Source organism: Eschscholzia californica, unplaced genomic scaffold (genome assembly GCF_041429995.1).
Source record: "Eschscholzia californica isolate CP2 unplaced genomic scaffold, dmEscCali1.0.p SCAF_1, whole genome shotgun sequence".
Lineage (NCBI taxonomy): Eukaryota > Viridiplantae > Streptophyta > Magnoliopsida > Ranunculales > Papaveraceae > Eschscholzia > Eschscholzia californica.
This window is the reverse complement of record NW_028238198.1, coordinates 80,920,093-80,944,066: the sequence shown is the minus strand read 5'-3', so window position 1 is coordinate 80,944,066 and position 23,974 is coordinate 80,920,093. Positions and strand designations below refer to the sequence as shown.

Here is a 23,974-nt window from a genome sequence, read left to right as displayed (position 1 = left end):
ATAGATGAAATGGATGAAAAAATAGGGGTAGACAGAATTCTGGGCCTTGAGTTGAAAAGGTTAGGTGTCCGCCCATATAAGCACCCAACTGAAACTAGTGATTAAATTTGCATCGCAACTGCCCTTCCTCTTCACTATTCACTTTCGATCGAGAGAGAGAGAGAGAGAGAGAGAGCGATTGACATTTGACAATGGCTTTGAGAGCTGCGATCCTTGGTCACATTAGAGTACCAGTTCAAACCCTAACCCTAAATGGAAGAGTGTTACAACCATGGAACCTCTTCAATTCGATTAGATCAATGTCTTCTCACGGAGACGATCATCTCGACAAAGAAGAGGTGATCGAGAGAGTTCTTTCCGTGGTTAAGAGCTTCCCCAAGGTCGATCCTTCCAAGGTCAGTTTTCTTTACTCAATCCCCTAATTGTGAACCCCAAAATATTGTTTCTTCACGATTTTCATTATCACTTAAATTCCAATGAAAACCCTAGTTTTTGATGTTTGTTGTTTAACAGCTGAAACACAAGGGATGTTTTTTCTAGGGTATATTCGGTTTTTATCAATTGATTATTACATTATCCAGTTTCGCTCTTGTTGAGATTGCGAAGTTTCGCATTTAGACGCCAGACTAAGATGAGTAATGGGGACAAAGAGTGATGATGAAAAGAAATAGTTAGATGGTTGAATAATTGCATTTAGTGATGTTAATTAGGTTAGTTCTTCTGACCAAAAGTTATTAGTATTTGATGTAGAATTCACAAACAACATGTTCATAGAGTTATCATACCCGATATGATGATTGAGCTTAAATAGATGTCTTTTACACATATAAAGATGAAATCGTAAATGATGAAACGAGGTTTGCTAAGGTGTAACTTTTTAAGCATGACGCAAACGATATAAAAACCGAAGCGAAAGATATGTAGATCACATTAGAAACTTCAAAATTAGGGTTGATATACTAGTTCTTGGGGTTTGAGCAATTCAGTATTCTTGATTCCACCGCTCCCACCCCCACCCCAAAAAGCTCTCGTGGTTTTAGGCTTGTACAAGCTAGTCTCTTGATCCCCTAGCCTGCAAATATTTGGGCTTCCCAAAGTTATGGTTCCTTGGTAGATGGTAGAAACATAGAAAACATATGATATGTACTTCTTAATGCATGCGGAATGAAATAGCTTCGGATTTTTTATCAATAGTATCTTTTGCAACCTTCTGCAGGTTACCCCTGACGTCCATTTCCAGAAAGATTTAGGTTTGGATAGCTTGGACACAGTCGAGATTGTGATGGCTTTGGAAGAGGAGTTCAAGCTGGAAATTCCAGATAATGAGGCTGACAAGATCGACTCTTGTAAACTTGCAGTCGAGTACATTGCTAACCATCCAATGGCTGGTTAGTTTGAGTTCGTGCTTCTCTCATTGAATTTCAGTCTTGTTTTATGATCTATCGTCTCCTCTGGGTGAGCCGTCGTTTACTTTTTTAACTTGTTTGTTAGTTGTTCAAACTAGATTTCTGTGCTAGGCAAATAATCTTAATCTGTTCTGTAAGAACAGCTTTTACACAACTTGTTGGAATTTGTGAATTTGCAGCTCTTTTCTCTTACTCTTTTGCTGAGGTGAGATTCAAGTAAATGAAAAGGTAACGAAGGGAAGTTCAAAGCTCATAAAAACTGTAAATTCTACTTAAAATCGCTCGATATAATAGATTTATGTGCTTACTAATTCTACTGGGCGCCTCAAAACTTGGCCAAGTAATATTTTTTGGTCGGATGATTTTGATTATGGCCTCCCATATATTGATGGTACGATTCCTTACATGAGCGATAAAATTTGTATTAAGATAGGAAAACCTAATTGAGGAACCAAAAGCAAAATATTTGACCACTACAGCAGACCATCATCTTCGTGACTTCATCTTCTCCTTTGCCATCTTCCACCGCTATCTTCGTCCTTTTCTTTAACATTAACCACCATGATGTTACCCTAGACTATCTTGTCATTTGCCATCTTGATCTTCTCTATCCAATTGCCATCATCACAATTCTTCTCTTTTTGTTAACCCCTTCCTCATGCCCGTTAGCCACGCCCCTTTGCAACACGGTTTTACCCTTTCTGAGCACATGAAGGGGTCGCAGATGAAGGGTTCTGTGGTCGCTACCCAACACTCTGATCAACACATCCCCACCAATACCACTCCAGAACGGACTCGTACACCTTTAGATCTCGTGTCAGGTTTCAGAATTGACATAGCAAAAAGAAACAAAAATTACCCAAGTCTGAATATTAGTCTTTTGTTTGAAAAATTGTTAAAGCTTATTTCTTGTAGTAAATTGCTGGTGAGGTCCCTGTCAAGCACATGTACTCTGGCACTGTAAGCGACCTGCTCACATTCTACCCACTACCCACTGTTGAATAATATATCACAAGATATATGAATCTTCCTTAAAAGTGAAGACAATTTATTCTATTTTTGGTACGAAAATTACAACCGGGCAATAGGGCGTGGTTGTCTTTGTTGCAAGAAAAAACAAATCACAAGAACATTGGTGTCAACTAGATCATACTTAATCCAAGTCTAAGAGGGTGTTTGATTTTTTAGCACTTATAAGTGCTAGCACTTACTAGTGATAATCACTTAATAAGTGATATCATTTGTAAGTGCTATGGCTTTGTTTTCTATCACTTCTAAGTGTTTGATTTTTGTTTTCATATTAATTATAAATTTCATAAAAATGCGAAATTGTCTATTTTGACCTTAAAGTATATTAACACTTCATACTAATTCATTATGCTCGCGAGTTTGGATACAAGAAAATTACGATTTATGAATACTTTGTGTTGAAAATATTAACCTCAAATAATTAAAAATTATGAACGAGAAAGAACCTACGTCATGGAGTTTGATGATTCCGTGATTAATGAAGGAAGAGATGTGAAAAAAATTTAGGAGAAAAACTTAGGTGAATGATGAGTGAAGAAGGGAAATAGTCATCGCTAAAGTAAGAAAAAGCTTTTTACTTATCAATTGTTTAAGATTTTCTTTTTAGTTATAATTATATTGGTAATTTTTATATTCGGAGAAGGATAAAAATGTCTTTTTTAGCACTTAAAAAGTAAGTGCAAAAAAATAAGCTTCAAATTGGAGCTTACTTTTTTTTATCTTACTTTGACCCCACTTACAAGTGATATTCACTTATTAAGTGAAAAAAAATCAAACAACCCAAAATTGTCGGCCCGCACTTATTAAGTGAAAATCACTTAATAAGTGCAAAAATCAAACACCCTCTAAGTTAAATTTAACTTTCAACAAAAGAAAAAGCTAAATTTCACATTTTGATCTTGATTAATCTGTCGTAAATTTTCAGCGGATATGTATAATGTTTTTATAAACAACAACATCAATGAAATATTAACTAGTTGCTCAAACGTAATAGCTTGACCGATCAATTTTTAAATCGAATTTTAGTTTATTCTAGACATAATTAGTGATTGAGCTTAGCGGTTTAGACCAAGGTGGTGTTTGCTTATATTGTTACAATTTGAAATTTGATTTAAGGCGACTCGAGTCAGATTTCAAAATGTTTGCCCATATCTGGCATGCCCGTCTAACTGATATGAATGTTGACTAAGTTTGATTTTGAGTTATCTTATCTATGGCAAGAGTCAAAGATTTCAAAATGTTTAGACTAAACAAACACCCACAACTTGCCCTCCTCAAAAATTGTTTTTTTTTGTTGAAGCTTTTTTTTTTGCCGTGGCTTTGGGAAATAAAGAAAAATCTCTTAAGGAATAAAGACTTAGTCAACCGTGATTGACTTAAGGGTCATATTTATTTTAACCCAAAAATTAACTAACGTGTCTCTTGCTTCCTAATCTTCATCTTCCTCAAATCTCACCCCACCATAGATTCCGACCACCACCTTTATATCTCACCTTCTTTCTCTTTCTCTCTCCCGTCTTCTTCTCCTTCCTCACATTTTTCCTTTCTTTCTCTCTCTAAACCTATTCCTTCAACTCATATCTGAGTTGAAGAAGATGATAGAGGGGAAACCCCTTCATCTCTTCCACTAATGGGAGATGAAGGGGTTTCCCCTTCGTCATTGCTACCACAGGGCAGTAGATCCGAACCCATTTAGAGTAAACTTAAATATTTATGAAGATTCAGATTTATCCGGTCAATTTTTATTCATAATGGAATTTGGGTTGTTTCAATTACCAGCTGGTAAACTACATTTTGGGATTTTATTAGGTAGGGTATTAGGTTCTCTGTTTTTTACGTTGTTTTTAATATGTTAGCTGGTAAGAATGGGAATTTAGATCTTTATAGATGTGTTAGTCTATTAGGTTATTGTATGTTACCAGTGGTGATTTTATCAGCATTATGATTGTTTATACCACAAGGTTGGATTAGTATTTTTGTGATAACATGAGCCTTTGTGATTTGGTCAACTAGGGTTTCTACTTTTTATCTTGTTGAACTTGCTTCTTGTGGTGATGAATAAAAGGACTTGATAGCTTATGCTTATTTGCTTTAGAGAGAGAAATAAAGGAAAATGGGAGGAAGGAGAAGAAGACGGGAGAGAGAAAGAGAAAGAAGGTGAGAGATGAAGGTGGTGGTCGGAATCTATGGTGGGATGAGATTTGAGGAAGATGAAGATTAGGGAGCAAGAGACAAGTTAGTTAATTTTTGGATCAAAAATAAATATGACCCCTAAGTCAATCATAATTGACTAAGTCTTTATTCCCTAGAGATTTTTATTTATTCTCCAGAGTCCCCACCTCTTTTTTTTTTTTTTTGAGATAAATTAGAATTTCATTTAAAGAAGGAATACGATCCAACAAGTACTACGTGGATTTACTAAAGTAAATAACAACATGAAACTCACAACAATAAAGACAATTTGAAGGGAAATAAGTACAAGATTGCAAAAATAAAATAAAAAAACCATAAAGGTCACAAATTAAAGATCATAAAGATCACGTAAGAGACCATAAAAGTCGTGAACATAATTGTACTAATGAAGAAGATTTAACCAAGTAGACACTCAACCACCATGGTGATCAAGAAGTTGGTGATCAAGAAATTGTTATGACGGATCCATCATCTTTAATCCGAGAAGAACCCTTTTAGTGATATGGAGATTGATGATGAAGAAACCATTATCCAAACCGTCATCTTTGTCCATGTCTCTTTGTTCTACTCCAACATGGATAATATTAAATCTAAAAGATTTATACAAACAAAGTGGAAAATCCGGCGTAGGAATCACTCCCTACGCCAGTAAAATTTGAAGATCATGAAAAGATGTTATTTTATCCTAATTAATAGGTAGCGGCGCCCAGAACAAAATATCTCTGCTCGACTCTTTCTCTCTCCTGTTGGAATTGTTGTCTTACTTACTATATGTAAATGAAATCCAAACCAAATAAATGAAATACTATTGGAACTCCATAATTTTATAACCATTCCTTCAAGCTAGTGTTTATCTATCTGTATTACATACCTTATAAAACAAATCCAGTTTTTCAAACTTTAACTTATAAGTTATAATACAATTCCTTAACTAATAATCATCCTTCTCCTCAGAAAACCCATGTTAGAAAAAAGAATGATTATCAACCCCTTCTTATCTTCTTTACTTCTTCTTCTTGTTCTTCAATGTGTTAATGGTGTCGATATCACAGACGAAACATGTAAGAAAGCCGCTGACAACGATCCAAAACTCAATTACAACTTCTGTATATCATCTTTACAAGCAAACCCAAAAAGCAAATCATCAAATCTTCAAGAACTTGGTATAATATCAATGGAGTTATGTTCAAGTAATGCAACTTATATTACTTCACTTATTCGAAGTCTTTTAGATGATAGAAGAAAAGGATTTGGTGACCCAAGAACCACAAAGTATATGAAAGATTGTTTAGAGCTATATAAAGATTCAAGTTCTGATATAAAAGATGCCATTAAAGCTTTTGAAGGTAATGATTATTTTTCTGCAAATATAAAGATGAGTTCAGCCATGGATGCTTCAACAACTTGTGAAGATGGGTTTAAAGAAGATGAAGATCAATTGGTTTCTCCATTAGAGAAAGAAGACAATGATTTTTTTCAATTAAGTGCTATTTCTCTTTCTATTACTAATATGCTTATTCATCATGAATCATTATTGATTAGAAAAAGATAAACAGTTTGATTCCTTGATTATTTTAGTTATTTATAATTTGTTGTTCTTTAATTGTGAACTTATATATATATATATATGTATATTATTTTCTATTTTTTGACATGGCTGGGATTTTAGAACATAATCATTCCAGCATTGTTGTGCTATAATGGATAATGGTTCAGAATAATTCATCTTTTATATTTTAATGGAGCTTCAATGAGTTACTTATTTTGGGTGATTTAGTGATTGACCTCAACTCATTTAGCTACTTTAGGGCTATACGCCTAAGTGATTATCGTTCAGCCGTTAATTTTCAAAGGTCGATTTTTCGTAAATGACCGTTATATGAAGGGTGTGCGAGTCACATGCTTCATCTTGGATATAAATACCTCCTCTATATCTGAAAGGCGTCATATGCATAAAAAGATCAATTGTTCATATCAATTCTTCCCTTCTAGTTGTTAGAATATTATTCAAAGATTGTCCTCCACACTCCCCTCCAATGGTCATCCTCTATAAAATTAAGGCATGCCCTCCACCCTTTACTTGGAAAACTTTGGAAATCTTGGCAAGCTAATGCTAGTGTTATTCGACTGATTCACGTTAAAATGAATGGGAGGAAGCCAGTCACAAAGTAAGGGGCTAAAAGGAAAATAACTCCATTTGAAATGAGGGGTAAATAGCGAGAAAAAAATAGTCAACAGTTAGAGTTGATTGAAATTGACTAACATAGAAAACTCAATAAGAGATTATACTGAAAGTTGGTCATCTTTAGGGGACCACTTTAGTGAGTTTGTCATCTTTAAGGGGTCAAAATAAATTATTCCTTCCACCCTACACTATGTTTCCAAACAAACTTGGGAACTTTTGATTCATTGGGGATTATTTTGCTAAATATAAAGATTTTTATAGTAAACATACTTCTCTTCTGAACAAAGATAATTTTAGTCTTTATTGTCAAACAAAGCTGATTCTTTAGTCTTACAAACATATCATCTTTCATAAAAAGAAAGTAAATCTTATTGCACCGGACAGGGTTTATGAGTAGCACAAGTTTGACACATTATCAATTCCTCACGACAATTTAAAATATTTACGTACATTAATGGAGAAAAGCGGATTGCTATCAAATAATTCATATACCTCACAGATATAAGGTCGCCTTTGATGAACAAAAAGGAATTTTTGATTGTTAAGAAGATTATGTGGGAGTGATATAAAATAATAAGGGTAATTCATTTTTCTTAAAAGGAAGGTAATTGGCCTTACCATCTCGTTTGTTATTTGTCTCGCTCCATCCGCTCTCTCTACAATCTCTTCTACCTCTTTTGAACACGAGTATTTATTAACGTAATTAGTATTCCACCAGCAAGCAACCAAACACCAAATATTTGTAGGAGTACAAAATCTGTTAATGGACCTATACAAAAGAAAGGAAAGGAGAAGAGAAGCCAAGCCAATGTTGATTTACCGTATTTTTGTCTAATTATTAAAAATTACCGTATTTTTCTAGAGATTTACTTATCTAAATTTCTGTATCTATCCACATTCAATTTTGTGGAAGAAGACTTGTACTTTCAAGACCCGATCTATAGAAAACTTTTATTTAAAAAAAAAAAAATCTCAGTTTCAAACTCTTTATACAAGCGGTTGGTTATGATCTACGCTTCAAGTTATTTCCTTGTATATTTCGAATCGAACTCGAATACTCTTATTAGTCCTAAATAATATATGTCAAAGAATTAACAACATTAATCCTACTTGCATGTTATGTCACAACAATATAGAAACCATTAACCATCTATTTGGTTCGTGCCCTAGATTCACTGGCCTCATTGATCTTCTAGATCAAGATATTAAGAGTCATATAACAGATAACCCTATTGAGACTCTTAAAAACATTCTCAATCAAGGAATAACTAAACATAAAATCTGGATTTATTACACTTATCTTATTTGGTTTTGGTGGAAGGCAAGAAATAAGCTTCACTTCAATGGTATTGAACCAAACTTGCATAGGATCATAAGCTCCATCTCAAGCGAAATCAGGTATCACTCTCACCTTTTTCTCACAGAAGCGACTGTCTCAACCTCTCAGCTTCATCACGAACCTTGGACACCTCCTCTGGCCGGACAAATAAAGATTAATGTAGATGGGGGTTTTACAAACGAAAGGGGTTCGTCGGCTGCGATAGCTAGAACATCTACTGGAGAGATTCTTCAATCATCATCGAAGGTTTTTCCTCCCGTCTCAGCTCTCCACAGCGAGATACAAGCGGTGGTTTTAGGGTTAGAGCTAGGGCAACAACTGGGTTTAGTGGGATTTATAATAGAAAGCGACTCGGCCTTAGCCGTTGGATTTCTATCACAAGATCTGGACCATTGCCCATGGCGTTTGCTGAGAATCATCGAGGAGGCACGTGTTCGGATGGGAGCACTGGGGGTTACTATAACCCACATCTCGAGATCAGCAAATCAACTTGCGCATGATCTCGCCACCCACATCTAATACTGACTTAGTCAGTCTTGTCCTGTAGTTAACTTTTAATTTTACCAGCTTTATTTCACTTTTGTATTAAACTGGTTAATGTTAATTTATGATGGGACTTTACTCAAAAAAAAAAAAAAAAGAATACTCTTATTAGTCAAAATTCACTTTTCTTCCCCAAGTTATTTCATTGTATAATTCGAAATTTGGAATCGACTGGCAGTCGCTGCAAGTTATCTCCTTGCATAATATAACTAGAGTTTACTATCTTTCATCAAAAAAAAAAATAGAGTTTACTCGTTGGACGATTTGTGACGTCAGAATGCAACTTTGAGTCCCCGCTCTTTAAAACCCTTGTTTTATTTATTTTTTTTAATCCTGCGCCCTCTCTTTCTCTCGCTCTCTCAATTTTCTCCCCCAATTTCTCTTTCGTCTCTCCATCTCTCTCACCCAAAATCGCAACCCTAACACACCGTCTCAACGAAAACCCTAGTTTTATCGTGTAAGGAACTAGGGTTTGGGATTTCATCATGGCCGGTCAGACAGTCGTGAACAATCTGTATGAAACGGCTTCTCAACCAGATACTGGAACCGATGCTTATACTTTTCTTGAATTTAACACGCAAGGCGATGAGTACGATTATGAATTTGGTGAACTTTCGCAACCAATTAGGTCATCTGTTTGGTCTCCACCGCCGCCCGATGCTTCCATTACGGATCCGGCTGAACGAAGTTCTGATCTTCAAAATGAGATAAATAATCCTCCTTCTCCTGCTCTAGGAAGTTCTTCAAAGGTTAGAGGTGGTAGTAGCAGCAGTAGCAGTAGCAATAATAATAATCAGGCTGTGGTTGATGCCCTAGCAACAGGAATGTCTGGTCTTAATTTTGAGGAAACAGGTGAAGATGAGAACTTTGAGTACGGGAAGGGTGATTTTACAGAACATGCTTGTAAGTACTGTGGTGTTCAGAATCCAGCTTGCGTCGTTAGATGTAATGTTCCATCTTGCCGGAAGTGGTTTTGCAACTCCCGGGGAAATACTTCTGGTTCTCACATCGTCAATCATTTGGTACGTTGAAACCCTAACCCCGATTTAACTGTTTTTAGATGAGATTGTTCTTAGATTTGTAGAAACATACTAAAACGTTTGAAGTTAAGAAGTAAAAATACAATTGGGTTCAAACGAAGGGTGAAATGGTTAGGACAAGCTAAATCTGCTCTTATAGTGTATTTATAATGAACGACTAATGCTGAAGCAAAAATAAAATAGAAATATTGATCATTTACTAAAAAAGGTCGAAAGGAATAGAAGCTCAATTTCAAGTCACAAGAGGCGGGGACTGGTTCTTGTTAGTTTCGTGCTCCACCCTGTCTGTCACTAGCAATCTAGAGTTACTCATAAATGCAGCGGACCTGAATATTGATTTGTGATGTAAATCCTGAAAACAGATCTTTGGAGGCCATGATGGGTCTAAATTAAGCAACATGATGTAGCAGCAGTGTCATTGATCATTACCATAACCCGTCTGACTTACATAAAAAGAGAGGCGAAAACCCTTTTATGATATTGGATTGATTTGGCAAATAATATCAGTTAGATTGTTTGTTATCTTTACCATTTTGGCATTACTAATGGTCTAATGGGCCAACATAAATAAACCTGCAGAAAGTGTGGAGTGAAACATTATTATGGCTCTCTGCCGCACCTTAAGAGATACTTTTGTTATTTCACAGTTGTGTGCCTTTCATGCTCTCCATGAGGGCACATTTATCTATCTGTGTTTCACCTTGGTGAACAGAAGCAGAGCAAACTGGACCACCTTCCCTTATAGCATTTCCTGAAGACTTGTTTAGAAACCAAACTGGGAAGATGTAGGTTCTTCTAGATTATATAATTTCGTATCGAAGTCGACTTACTTTGTTTTTCCTCTAGGGCTGTTGCATGTCCTGACTTTTGTATCCCCATTCTACATATATGTGTATATAGGATCATTTGTATCTGGTAATACTGTGCCCTTGAAGGGTGTTATGCTATTGTGAATATTTATCACCTGCCCTGGGAACATCTAAAGATCTTGTTTTGTCTATACTTGGTTGCTATAGTAATTGAGGGGGGGTCTTAGGTCTGTGGTCTTCTAACCTTGCAACATTGAGTTCAGTCCGAGGCTATTCTATGTTTTATGCAACTTCTGTCTCCCTCTATCTGATTTGAATGTAAAATATTTTATCTTGTTTTTGTAAGCATAAGCTTGTAGTTCATTGAATAGAATGGCTACAATCAATCATAAAGAGTGAAATGAAGCAAGCAGACAACTAAATATTACCTGTCAAAAATACTTCTGGGACAGATCTAGTCTATTTAATTTTTGTTGACAGTTAATGAATGTTAATAGTGAAACCATTTCTTAATGCGTGGCATATTTCCGCTGGTATGGGAAATTCAAAAGAAGTTTTGACCAGTTTGGTGCATGAGCACTCTGAAATAGCTTTGCCAGTAATCCAGTATGAGTTTAATTTGATGCTTACGTTAAAGTCTTAACTGCCCCGCCTCTGAATCCACATATCATTTGATGTTTCTTTTCTAGGTTCGTGCAAAGCATAAGGAAGTGTGTCTGCATAAGGATAGTCCTTTGGGGGAGACAATTCTAGAATGCTATAACTGTGGTTGCCGAAATGTCTTTCTCCTTGGGTTTATTTCTGCCAAGGCAGAAAGCGTAGTTGTTCTCCTTTGTAGAGAACCTTGTTTGAACGTCAGTGCACTGAAGGACATGAATTGGGATCTGAGTCAGTGGTGTCCACTTATTGATGATAGGTGCTTTCTGCAGTGGCTTGTGAAGGTTAGGTTTCATCTCACTCTTCTTTATTCTAAAATAGTGTGCATGATATCTTCTCTTATTGTCTTGTCCAATACCACATGCAGGTTCCATCTGAACAAGAGCAGTTGAGAGCACGTCAAATTAGTGCTCAACAAATAAATAAGGTGGAAGAGCTTTGGAAGACAAATCCTGATGCCTCCTTTGAAGATCTTGAAAAACCTGGAGTAGATGATGAACCTCAGCCTGTAGTTTCGAAGTATGAAGATGCATATCAGGTGCGTGATATCTTTAGGAAGTAATTTAATCAAAAAGTTAAACATACTTCTTAAAAAAAAACGTCCTTATGTGTAATTTAAGACTTCGTTTAATTGGATAATTGAGACGACTTTGCTTGCCAACCTATGCTGTAGAAGTTTTGTTACATTAATGTGTCTTCTAACAAATATTTTGGATGATTTTGCATCTATTTGCAGTATCAAAATGTATTTGCTCCACTGGTCAAGCTTGAAGCAGATTACGATAAGGTATGTGTCTGTGGTCTATCTATACACTTTCATCTTTAATGAATTAAAATTAATTTCGAGATATGTGTCTGTCAGATCTTATTGTTAATCTTCAGATGGTGGGGATTTCTCTGTGTGGCAATATCTTACGTTCTCACTTTTGTTGTAGATGATGAAAGAATCACAAAGCAAAGACAATCTTACAATTCGATGGGATATTGGTCTTAACAAGAAAAGAATTGCTTACTTTGTATTTCCGAAGGTGTGGTGTCTGGATGAATATTTCTGAGTGACCTTGAGTTTCCTTTGTTAGACTTAACTCCATTTTTTGTTTAGTTGTATTGTTACTCTTTCAGTAAATTGAGTCCATTACCAGTTTGTGTTGTTTATGCTGGTTGTCCATTCTTGTTTTCCACTAAAACTAGTATGTATTTATTGATGATATAGGAGGATAATGAATTAAGGCTTGTGCCTGGTGATGAGTTGCGGCTTCGGTATTCAGGGGATTCTGCTCATCCTGCATGGCAGTCGGTGGGGCATGTGGTAAGTGTGACGAAGTTGGGTTTTGTGAGATGTTCTCGTGTTGGTTTGTTTTGTTATATGTTACTTCACTGCTCATCTATGTTGTTATGAGTGGAAGGCGTGATGGCGGAGTCTGAAATTGGGAGTGAGGGGTAGTGGGGTATATTATATAACTATATACCGTTGGCCATGTTATAGAATATGCCTATTTGATATACATTATGTATGAACATTGACTAGTTTTCAAAATTGAATCAAAAGATAAATTATATATGTGACCAGACATCAAATGCGACTAGGAAGGCTATAAATTTGAAAGGTAGGGTCCCAAAAGTAAAAAAAATTTGAGCATTTGATAGGTGAGTGCGTTCAAGGCGGGGTTCTCAGTGTATGACTCGTACTTCCATTTGTTTTGTCGGTTTAATCTTATTGTTGTCAAGTATGATCAGTTGTAAAGAGAAACCCATTATTGATGGCGAGGTACTTCCTGTGAGTTATATTTATCTATATATGTAACTATCTTTGTTTCTTTTTGTGCTACAGATCAAATTAACTGCTCAGGAGGAAGTTGCACTTGAGCTCCGTGCAAGTCAGGTTGGCTTAGTTAAGATTTTCTGTGCCTTAGTTTCACTAGTTGAACATACTAGTTCAAGTACTTTTATTTGTTTGCAGGGTGTACCTGTTGATGTGAACCATGGCTTCAGTGTTGATTTTGTTTGGAAGAGTACCAGTTTTGATCGTATGCAGGGAGCAATGAAAACATTTGCAGTGGATGAGACTAGTGTCAGTGGGTATGCCACTTCTCAATGCAATGCTCTTATTTGAATGTTGTTTGATGCTTTTTGTATATTGTAGTCAAAGAAGTATGCATTAATTTATTAAGATCAATTGGTGGTGGGATGTCAATGAAAGTGTAAGTTCTCTATAAGCTTGTATTTTAGGAAGAGATGTCAAATATAAGTTGATGATAAAAAAGGATAAAAGAGTACATACCAAGTGGATGATTCTCTCCCTATTTGCATGTAAATATGTTATAAATCCATTATTTGGCTGATGGCTTGATAGACAAATTTAGTCACTTCCCCCAAATCTCTATAAGAAATATCGAGTTGGACTTTTATGAAGATCGATTGGTGTTAGTAAAAAAGCTCCGACATGCTATTGAGATAACTCAAATCTAGGTATGGATCATAAATTTGGTGGAAAAATTTCTAGGAAGTGCAGCACGGTGAAGTGATTCTGAAAGCATGGCAGTAGAAGAACCACTTCTTGGTATTAGTGTTCTTTAATATCTTGGAAATTGTTGCCCGGAATTGAAAACTATGAAAACCTTATAACTTCTATTGTTTGGATAACATGTTCACTAATGAGTGATGATAAATCATACTGAAATTTTACTTATGATGCAGGTATATATACCACCACTTGTTGGGCCATGAAGTTGAGGTTCAGGTGGTTCGTAATACTTTACCTCGCCGATTTGGTGCACCAGGCCTTCCAGAACTCAATGCGTCTCAAGTAAGATGTTTGAATGATTAAGTACTATAACCAATCACAAGTTATTTGGATCAAGATGATTGTATTTTATGTAAATTAAAAACAATATCCCTTGCATTTCACGTTCATTTTGACCAAGAACCGTTCATTTTAGTTTGGAACGATGGAGATCACCAGATTTTCTGTTTTACCCGCTATTGTAAATTGTGTTGAAGCATTTGTTTTCTGAATCACATGGTCTGATATCTTAGGCGTTGTTACTTCAATCAGAAGTCCATAATATAAATTTCATTCTGTATACATGTGCTGATGTGCGTGGTTGTTTTTAGGTTTCTCGAGTTTTGACTTCTTTGTTCGATTTCTTACGTAATTACGTCTTAATTTGTTGCTCTTAGGTTGTTTTGAAACATATTCATTTTTTTTGAAACTTATTTGAAACATTCATTCAAATCCTGTTATGGTCTAGATCCTTTCTGGTACCAACTCTTGATGATGCTCAGATACTGATTATTATCGCACATTCGACATGATTCATGATCTCTAATTTCTGGTTAAGTTTTATTGTAATTGTTCAAACATCAGCACAAGGGTTCTTTACTCTTTCTTTTTTTAAATACTAACAGGTTTTCGCGGTAAAAACTGTTCTTCAAAAGCCGATAAGTTTAATCCAAGGTCCTCCTGGCACTGGGAAAACAGTTACTTCTGCTGCCATTGTATACCATATGGCAAAACAAGGCCAAGGACAGGTAGATTTAATATTTGTCACTTCTATTCCCCTCCCACACTTATTGTGTAATTACATCGATTTTTACTAGTTAATAATGCATCTTTACATTTAGGTCTTGGTTTGTGCTCCAAGTAATGTGGCTGTTGACCAACTGGCTGAGAAGATAAGTTCCACTGGGTTAAAGGTAAATTAATACTTTTGTGTGAGGGAATTTTTCTTATCTGCGTGTAATAGTGATAGGTTACTATAGCATATTCACATGGCGTAGAAAGAATTTTCCATGTATGAGGGACCACTAGTGACGTATATGGTTTGTAAGCCAATTAGAGTAGCATTCATCCCCTTCAATGTGTCGAGATTTATGACGGGCCTATCTTTTGTGGTATTTCAAGCCTTTGTGTAAGAATTTGCATCTGAATTAGAATTTTCAGATACTTTGAGTAATCAAAGTTCAAGAAGAGGGCTCTCTCTCTCTCTCTCTCTCTCTCTCAAACTTCCCCCCTGTTCCTTTTTTTTACTCAAGTTTCTAAAAATGGTGCCAAATGGGTCTTTGATAATCTATGTTGAAACAAATACATCTTGGGACTGGTAATCAATAGGTTTCGTTCTTACATTTCGGTTGCTGTCAGTTTTGATTCTTATTTGAACACTTGCATGTTTATAGGGAGTATTACCTTATCCTCTTTTATATATTTGTGTGCGGTTTGAATTTTTGTTTGAATGTTCTGAGGTGTCTGTACATCTCCAGGTTGTCAGGCTCTGTGCCAAATCGAGGGAGGCTGTGAGCTCACCTGTTGAACATCTCACGCTACATTATCAAGTATGCATTTGACAACATCTTCAAAAGTTCCTATTTTGATGCCTGATTTTCTGTTTTGTATAAGAAATGGAGTATTTATCTTTAGTGTGATTACTTTGTGGCAGGTCAGACATCTTGATACGTCTGAGAAGAGTGAACTACATAAGCTTCAGCAGCTGAAAGATGAACAAGGTGCATTTTATGTTTGGTTATTCACAATGTGAAATGGTGGTTTAGTCAATTATTTATCATTATATCTCTAATATATCTGTTATACCTTAATGTTATAATTGTCACAAAATGTGAAGCACACTTCAGTGGGGTGGCAAAATATGTATCTCTCTATTGGGTAGAAGTTGACCACAGTTCAAATATTACTGATAAAAAAATCATTAGTATTAATAAAAAAACCATTGTTACGATATTTTCTTTTAATATATAGAAGGCTAAGACATGTTGATTGGTGGGACTGTTTGTTGATGTCTAGCCTCAGGCGCGTTTGACAGAGAGCATGCCCTGGGGGTGCAGTTATGCTTAGTCTTCGCGCGCCTAGGTCCAATTCGGGCATTATTAAGATACCATATTTCTAGGCTTGTTTATGCTACAAAGTTTCCCTATGATGTCGAGCACTCGTGAAATATGACGCGTAACACATCAATGTAATAAAGAAAATTAGTTTAGGGGAAAACTGATCAAATGAGCTCTTTTAAAACCTCTGCATAGGGTCGACTCCTGAAATTAAAGTTTTGCCATGTGCGGCTCAGGACACCTGAAACACTGTCGTAAACGTAGCTTCTATTTTTAATAAAAAGTTCTTCGTCTCTTACTCTAATTCTAGTAATTCACTAATTCCTAGATTGTAGAATTGGCAGAGTTGTATTGATGCAGAAAAAGTGATTTTTTATGGAAGTAACAGAATATACTCGCATTGTCATTTTCATTGACTTGAACTTCTGTTAATCAAGTACTATTTTTCTGCTTGACCTTTTTCCAGGAGAACTGTCAAGCAGCGACGAGAAGAAGTACAAGGCTCTAAAACGGGCAACTGAGAGAGAAATATCTCAGAGTGCTGATGTTATCTGCTGTACATGTGTTGGTGCTGGAGATCCTAGATTGGCAAACTTCAGATTCCGCCAGGTTGATGATAAACTCATACTTGAATGCATGAATAGTTCTGGATATTTATATTTTTATTAATGCCTTCTTTTTGGTCTTATAGGTTCTTATTGATGAGTCAACTCAAGCAACCGAACCAGAATGTCTTATTCCCTTGGTTCTTGGAGTCAAACAGGTACATAATATCCACAAGTTACTGACTTCTGTTGCTTCTTCTCTTGTATCCGTACAAGAGTTATTGACAGAATTTCTTGGACTAGGTTGTTCTTGTTGGAGATCATTGTCAGCTTGGTCCAGTTATTATGTGCAAGAAGGCAGCTCGTGCAGGCCTAGCTCAGTCTCTCTTTGAGCGCCTTGTGCTCCTTGGTGTGAAACCATTCAGACTGCAGGTAATGATCATCTTGTTATGCGTTTCGTAATACCTTAGTTGATTGAGAATGTAGCATGTAAATATATTTCATTAAATTCCAAATTAGCATGTCAATTAGGTTTTCCTTTAATGATTGATTTAAGTATGTCTTGGAAATTTAGGTAATGAATAGACCCCAACTGATGATCGATGTTGCCTCTGGTGCCAATCTTTGAATGCCATTTTTTGCTATTTGAATATTATTACCCTTATAATGCACGTAGAAAGCATGATGAACCTATATTATTGGGTCTATAGTCTGTATTAACTGCGTCTCCTGAGTTGTATATTTAGTTTTTTTTCGTACCCCTCGTGAGAAGCTATAATTTTTATTTAATCTAGTAGCAAGTAGGTATCAGAATCTTACGAAGCAGTGCGGTCGTTTTATAATGCCAACTGATTTGCTTGGTCATGGACTCATTGTCGATATTGGTGGTTTGAGAATAGATATGTCCGAGATTTCAGGAAAACTTCAATGAGATGAAGTTTATAGTATAAACAGAATCTTACGAAGCAGTGCGGTGGTTTGAGCCCGATTTGTGTTCCAAGGCCAGCTCTAAAGGGTAGAAATAATATAAACAGAAAACTTCAATGAGATGAAGTTTACAGTATTACTGCCCGTTCGGTGTCCATATGGCATTGAAGTTATAATCTTTACTAACTGCTACTTTATACTTCACAGACAAAGTCTCAAAGTATTTCTTATCCTTGGTGCTTAACTAGTTATACATACTGACATACCTTCAGTCTGCCTTTTATATTCTCTGGGTTGGCTTTTCCAAGAGCTGTAGGTGTTATGTGCTTGCATTGTGTCATTGTTTAACTCAAGCTCTCAATTTCAGGTTCAATACAGAATGCACCCATCATTATCAGAGTTCCCTTCTAATAGCTTCTACGAAGGTACACTTCAAAATGGAGTGACTATAAATGAAAGGCAATCAACTGGGATTGACTTCCCTTGGCCTGTGCCGAATCGTCCAATGTTCTTTTATGTGCAGGTATTTTAGATATGCTACTTCTGTTGTTTTGTCAAAAATGATATATTGACTAAGTGCCTGTTTCGGAAATCTGTATTGAATCTATGTTTCTACAAGTGCATTATATTTTATAATAATGTAACGAATTTACGTAAATCTTCTCCATAGATGGGGCAAGAAGAAATAAGCGCGAGTGGAACTTCATATCTAAATCGAACTGAAGCGGCCAATGTTGAAAAAATTGTTACTACTTTCCTGAGAAGTGGTGTAGTTCCTAGCCAGGTATTATATCTATTCTTGTTTAATGCTTCGTTGTACTTTTGTCCATTAATCAAAATTAATCTTCTTTGTCTTAACATTTCTCACATCATTTATCTGTCAACTCAACTTCATAGATTGGAGTTATAACACCATATGAAGGCCAGCGAGCATATATTGTGAATTACATGTCAAGAAATGGTGCTCTTAGACAACAGCTCTATAAGGAAATTGAGGTTACCTTCTTTGCAGATGTTTAATGTACTTAATAACTTTTAGGTGGTTGTTCCTGTAACATTTGTGTTCTGCTGTATAGGTTGCTAGTGTTGATTCGTTCCAGGGAAGGGAAAAGGATTTCATTATATTGTCATGTGTGAGGAGCAACGAGCATCAGGTGAGCTTTCTTACAGATGGCTAGTTCTTTCGTCAGAAATATATACTTTATTTTTAGATTGTTGGTGTAAAGGTTATCTAATGTGCTGGAGACCCTCAAGAGTCTGGGTTATTTCCGTTGTGCTATAAGATCTTCTCTTTTCTTTGGCTATTTGTTTTCCTGTTTTACGTGAAATTCCCCAGGCAGTTGATATATTTGGTCTAGGTTCATTACATTTCTGTTTACTGCTCAGTCATTTTACTAATTACTTGGAGGTTGTTAGTTCTATTTACTTGGATCCACCTGTGTCCTGTTTGTCATATTTTTGTTCTTGTCATCTATCTTTCCAATGTTATAAACTGGTTTTATCTTCTGGCTGTAATGTTCAGGGAATTGGATTCCTTAATGATCCACGAAGACTTAATGTTGCTTTGACTCGAGCTCGTTATGGTATCGTTGTGTTGGGGAACCCCAAAGTGTTAAGTAAACAGCCTCTTTGGAACGGCTTGTTGACTCATTATAAGGTATCACATTTCACTCTATATTTTGTCATCTAGATGCTAGCTTGTTACCTTTTGATAGATCACAAGCAGTAGCAAAAAGATTTTGGTTCTCTTGATGTTGAATTTGCCCATGTTTCTATTTTTTTTTTTCGTAAAGATTGTCTTAGTTTTTGCTCATATTTTACTTAGGTGCTGTTTGTTTTTTTTATTTTTTCGGATCTGAAATCTGAATTGGGTTCCAACTTAGATTTCAGATGTTTGTTTTTGAATTTCAGAAAATTTGAAAATTTGGCTGAATTTGGTCTAAGATCTGAATTGGCTGAAAAACCCCCCAAATATTTCAGACTTTAAAACAAGTCTGAAACACTGGTTTAATTTCTGAAATATGTGAAATGTCGTTTCTGCCCCTACATTTTAAAAAAATTTGTCCGCAACCACCACCAGCAAACCAAACCACCGACAAACCAAACCACAGCCAAACCACCACCTCGGCATAACTACCGCCAAACCACGGCAAACCCACCACCAGAGCACATAATCGACACCAAGCACATCACCGCCGCCACCACAGAGCCCAACACCACCACCACCACAGAGCCCACCACCACCACCACCACCACCACCACAGAGACCATCACCACCACCACCACCACAGATCCCATCACCACCACCACCACTACAGAGCCCATCACCACCACCGCCCAGAAGTTTGACAAACCACGCAGACCACCACCAACGACAACACTGACCCCGACACCATTGTGGTCTTTTGCCGGAGATATGTTAACCCTCGCCGGATCTGGCGAGGGTTTAGATTCCAGATCTTCACTTAAACAAAGAGAATGAAAAAGAGAGAGATCATGCGAGAGCAGGTAAGAAAGAGAGAGAGAGCCGGCTAGAGTAGGTTAGAGAGAGAGAGAGCCGGCGAGTGAAGTTAGAGAGAGATGTTGGCGAGAGATGACGACGATAACTTTTCCGTCGGAGAGAGAGAGAGAGGGAGTAGTGGAGAGGCTGAGATGAGAAAGATAACAAACCCTAGGGTTTCTCTGCCCTTTTGTTCAGCAAAAAAAATGAGGGCATGTTTGGTTTATGAGGGTATATTGGTCAAAAGTTTATTCAGATTCATTAATTCAGATATAAAAAACAAACATTAACTTTGTACAATAATTCAGCCGTTTCAGATTCAGCCGTTTCAGTTCAGCCAATTCAGATTCAGCCACAAATAAAAAACAAACAGCACCTTAGACTTAGTTTACTGGATTCCTGTTTGAAGTTGGCTTTTAGAAGCGGTAGTTATGCTTTAGCATCTCTTTAATTAATTTTGAACTTTGACAAATGCCCATTTTGTGATTGTGTATACAATTATAGTGCGCACGGTCCACATCAGTGTGATTCTACAGTTTTTGATGGTTTATCGAAATGATGTGGGCTTTAATCCCTTGTGTTGGTATCTACTTCGACACATATACACGCTTCTAACTGTTTTTTTCTTATATCTTGCGGAGGTTTATTTTATCCTTCGACAGTTATCCAATCATTGTCACTGGTTATGTCTTCATTCTTTGCACGCGTACCTATTCTTTTGCCCTTGATATTGCGTCTGTTGTTTTTAATGTTATTAATTACTTCTTGACTTCCTCACGTGCTTCTTTTTGTTCAAATTTTGACCATTCAGTAAATATGTTTTTATAGGAACATGAGTGCTTGGTTGAGGGCCCCTTGAATAATTTGAAGCAGAGTATGGTTCAATTTCAGAAACCAAAAAAGGTATGCACCTATCGAATTATTTTCCTTTGTTTGATGTACCTCTGCTGGTATAGTTAAGTCTGTTAGTGTTGACATTGATTGTGGCTATATCCACAATGTTATTCTAAAGCTGTTACAAACTGGCACAGGTATACAATGATCGTCGACTTTTCTTTGGTACTGCACCTGGAATGGTACCTAATGATAACTTTGGTGCATTAAGCCCAAATGCTGATAGAAGGGGCAATCGTGCTAAAGGTAACCTTATTTTACAGTGATATTCAGTGGATTGTATTTAACTCCGACCTTGAAATTCAGCTAACTCACATTAGTCGCGACCTGAATTTGTCCAGTAGTTATCTTATCTATGAAAAAAACTGAGTTGGGACTGCTTTATCAACCTAACAGCAGAGTGTCTTTAGAGCTTCATAGCGCTCGGTACTTGAATTGATGAGCGCTTTTGTTACCTCCCAGGTTCTTATATTCCATTTGGAGCACCAAGTGGTACACATAAGCCTGCTGCGCATCCAGCAGGGTTCCCCATGCCGCGCATTCCAATTCCTGCTTTTCATGGTGGTCCTCACTCACAACCATACGCAATCCCTGCTCGTGCTGCTGTTCATGGGCCAGTTGGAGCTGTTCCTCAGGTCCCTCAACCAGGGATGAGGGGCTTTGGGGCTGGACGTGGTAATGCTGGAGGTCCTATTGGCGGCCATCTTTCACAGCAACATGGTTCTCAGCAACCTATAGGCAGCCATGGGTCTAATTTCAACTATGATAATCCAAATAGTCAGTCATCTGTTGGCGCTCCGTTATCTCAAACTGGACTTCTGACTCAGGTCATACTTTATCTTAATTATAAAGTAGTAGTTAGTGTCCATGTCTGTGGCCTGAACTGTTCTTGTTATTTTGTAGATGCCTGTCCAAGGACTAAGTCAGACATTCCGTGAAGGATTTTCTATTGGGGGCATGTCTCAGGTATTCCCTTGGATAATAACTATTACTATTATTTGTTCATGGTTTCGTGATTCTTGCTTTGACTGACTTTGTTAGTTAATCAGGATTTCTTGGGGGATGACTTCAAAAGCCAGGGTTCTCACGTTGCTTATAATGTTGCTGATTTTTCCACACAGGTAGAGGTCAATTTCATCTTATTTAAGGATTTATTCTTAAGGGTCCGTAGTATTGTAATTGAATTTCACTTTTTTATAAAACCTGTGGCATTGCCTGTTGCAAAATGACGGTTTACTGAAGTCAACTAACACTTAATGGTGAGCAACCATTTTCATGATTTTGTAGATGTGAATTGACTTCTGCTATAGTTTAGGTTTGTAGGTAGAGAGACAAAGGTGTGAGGTAGAAGTCACAAGGATTGTAGCTTGTGGATGCTCACTAACATTTGTTCCAGGATTATAGTTTTTGGAGGGTGCATCTAGTACCCAAGAGCATTTCTTATTTTTGATTGTCACTGCTTTTCTTTCATTATAATATATGATATAATAGTGTCTGAAGCTATGGTTCGTTGGTGTCCAACTGTCTCGTAACTTGGGTCAAACTGAAGAAACATATATCCATTTTGATACTATTAATATGTAGCTAGCATTCTAGCAATAAATACTGAGGTTATGGATTTGTTTTTGTAGGCTTCCCAGACGGGATATGACTATGTTACACCAGGAACACAAAGTGGTTTTCCTGGGAGCTTTCTAAACCAGAATACCCAGCCCGGGTATTCACACCTAGGGTCTGGAAATGAATTCATATCTCAGGTTTGCTTATTGCCAGAAATTGCTGACCAATTATCTTATTTAACATAATGATTGTTCGAGTTGTGATACTTCCCTCTCACTTGAGTTTAAACCTCTTCTTTCCTTCTCACAGGACTACATGGGTCATGCATCACAAGGGCTGTTCACTCAAGTTGGATATAATGACCCTTTACAGGATGAATCTTCTCAGACCCAATTCGGTGTGCCAAGCCACAATCCACTTCAATCACAGGTTTTACTCTGAAAGTGTCCACTGGTTTTTAGCTTTTTCCTTCACTAGTGATGCAACAAAGGAAACAATTTGAGCCCTTCCTGCCTTTTCACAGGGACTGATGAATACTCTCTACCCTCAGCCCTTTGCCCATTACAGCACACAGCCCGGAAGCCTTCAGCCTCCACAGCAGCAACAACCCCAGCAGGGCCAGGTCCAAGGCCAGGGTCCGGTTCAAGGCTCACAAAACTACAAGCAGCAGCTCCACTACAGCGGCTGAGCCGCCGTGGGGCCTGACTTTTTACGGGTTATACTCTTTGCATCCAGCAAGTTGGTTTGTGTTGACATGTGTGCCGGTTTTATCTGCCTTCCCAATGTTGAAGAAGGGACTCACCGTAATTGAAGTAATAATATATCTACCTTCTCTGGGTAACCAAACCCAGTGGATTGAAGTGGTTTTGTGGGTTTCGGAAGGGTTTTGGTGGAAGACGGCTAATGCTGTGCTTTCATGGACAGCACTGCTAGAGCTGAGAAATGGATAACCCCGGTTCAAATTATGTGAAGTTTTATATTGTTTTAAGAAAGAGGGAGAGCATACTTTCGTATGGGTGGATGATGATGATGATGACATAAAAGGATCTGGGTCTGCTGTTCGTTTTACCATATACGACATAAAACAATGGAAGGAAGATGGTTGGGTCAGCTGTGCGACGACGGAGTGAGCTCCATAGCCAGAATCGAGACCCAAAATGTATCCATTATAGGAGAATAGCTACGACTGCAGGTGTTTTTCTGTCTGTATAGCCATGCCAAAAGGGAAGGGTGAAACCTACCCTTTTCATTAAAAAATCTTCTAATGAAAGTAGGGACTCGGATCTCCTCGTGGTATTAGTTATTGGTGGATTGATAATATGTGTGACTATTGTCTATTATATGGGTTTGCTACTGTTAGAACTTATAATATAAGAAGTTTGGGGGTTCAGACTTTTGATTATGCGTGTCAAATGTTGTGATATTGCGCTGCTCTCTTTGATATTACTGGATCATAAAGGGCGAAAGTGATTTGGAGTTTTAAGAATTTGCACCTTGTCCATTCTTAC

The 23,974-nt window shown here is 37.0% G+C and overlaps 3 protein-coding genes across 3 annotated transcripts; all 3 read left to right on the top strand.

Annotated features, from left to right (window-relative positions):
- The first annotated feature begins 48 nt into the window (after window positions 1-48).
- On the top strand, window positions 49-1,598 carry MTACP-1 (mitochondrial acyl carrier protein 1). The gene is made up of 2 exons (XM_086656292.1): window positions 49-395; window positions 1,217-1,598. The coding sequence occupies exons 1-2, from the start codon at window positions 192-194 to the stop codon at window positions 1,391-1,393; spliced, it is 381 nt and encodes a 126-aa protein (XP_086512418.1). The 5' UTR covers window positions 49-191; the 3' UTR covers window positions 1,394-1,598.
- A 3,908-nt stretch (window positions 1,599-5,506) lies between these two features.
- Window positions 5,507-6,218, top strand: LOC147569781 (putative invertase inhibitor). The gene has a single exon (XM_086656291.1). It carries the CDS (start codon window positions 5,590-5,592, stop codon window positions 6,178-6,180), a length of 591 nt encoding a protein of 196 aa, XP_086512417.1. The 5' UTR covers window positions 5,507-5,589; the 3' UTR covers window positions 6,181-6,218.
- Window positions 6,219-7,789: 1,571 nt separating this feature from the next.
- LBA1 (RNA helicase) lies at window positions 7,790-23,862 on the top strand. Its single transcript, XM_086656290.1, has 30 exons — window positions 7,790-7,879; window positions 8,808-9,717; window positions 11,234-11,485; window positions 11,569-11,739; window positions 11,938-11,988; window positions 12,137-12,229; window positions 12,415-12,510; window positions 13,033-13,083; window positions 13,162-13,280; window positions 13,899-14,007; window positions 14,610-14,732; window positions 14,826-14,897; window positions 15,462-15,533; window positions 15,638-15,704; window positions 16,507-16,649; window positions 16,732-16,803; window positions 16,889-17,017; window positions 17,880-18,035; window positions 18,183-18,296; window positions 18,410-18,508; window positions 18,589-18,666; window positions 19,035-19,169; window positions 20,841-20,915; window positions 21,044-21,152; window positions 21,369-21,733; window positions 21,810-21,872; window positions 21,956-22,027; window positions 22,538-22,663; window positions 22,776-22,895; window positions 22,990-23,862. The coding sequence occupies exons 2-30, from the start codon at window positions 9,181-9,183 to the stop codon at window positions 23,152-23,154; spliced, it is 3,834 nt and encodes a 1,277-aa protein (XP_086512416.1). The 5' UTR covers window positions 7,790-7,879; window positions 8,808-9,180; the 3' UTR covers window positions 23,155-23,862.
- Window positions 23,863-23,974: the final 112 nt, after the last annotated feature.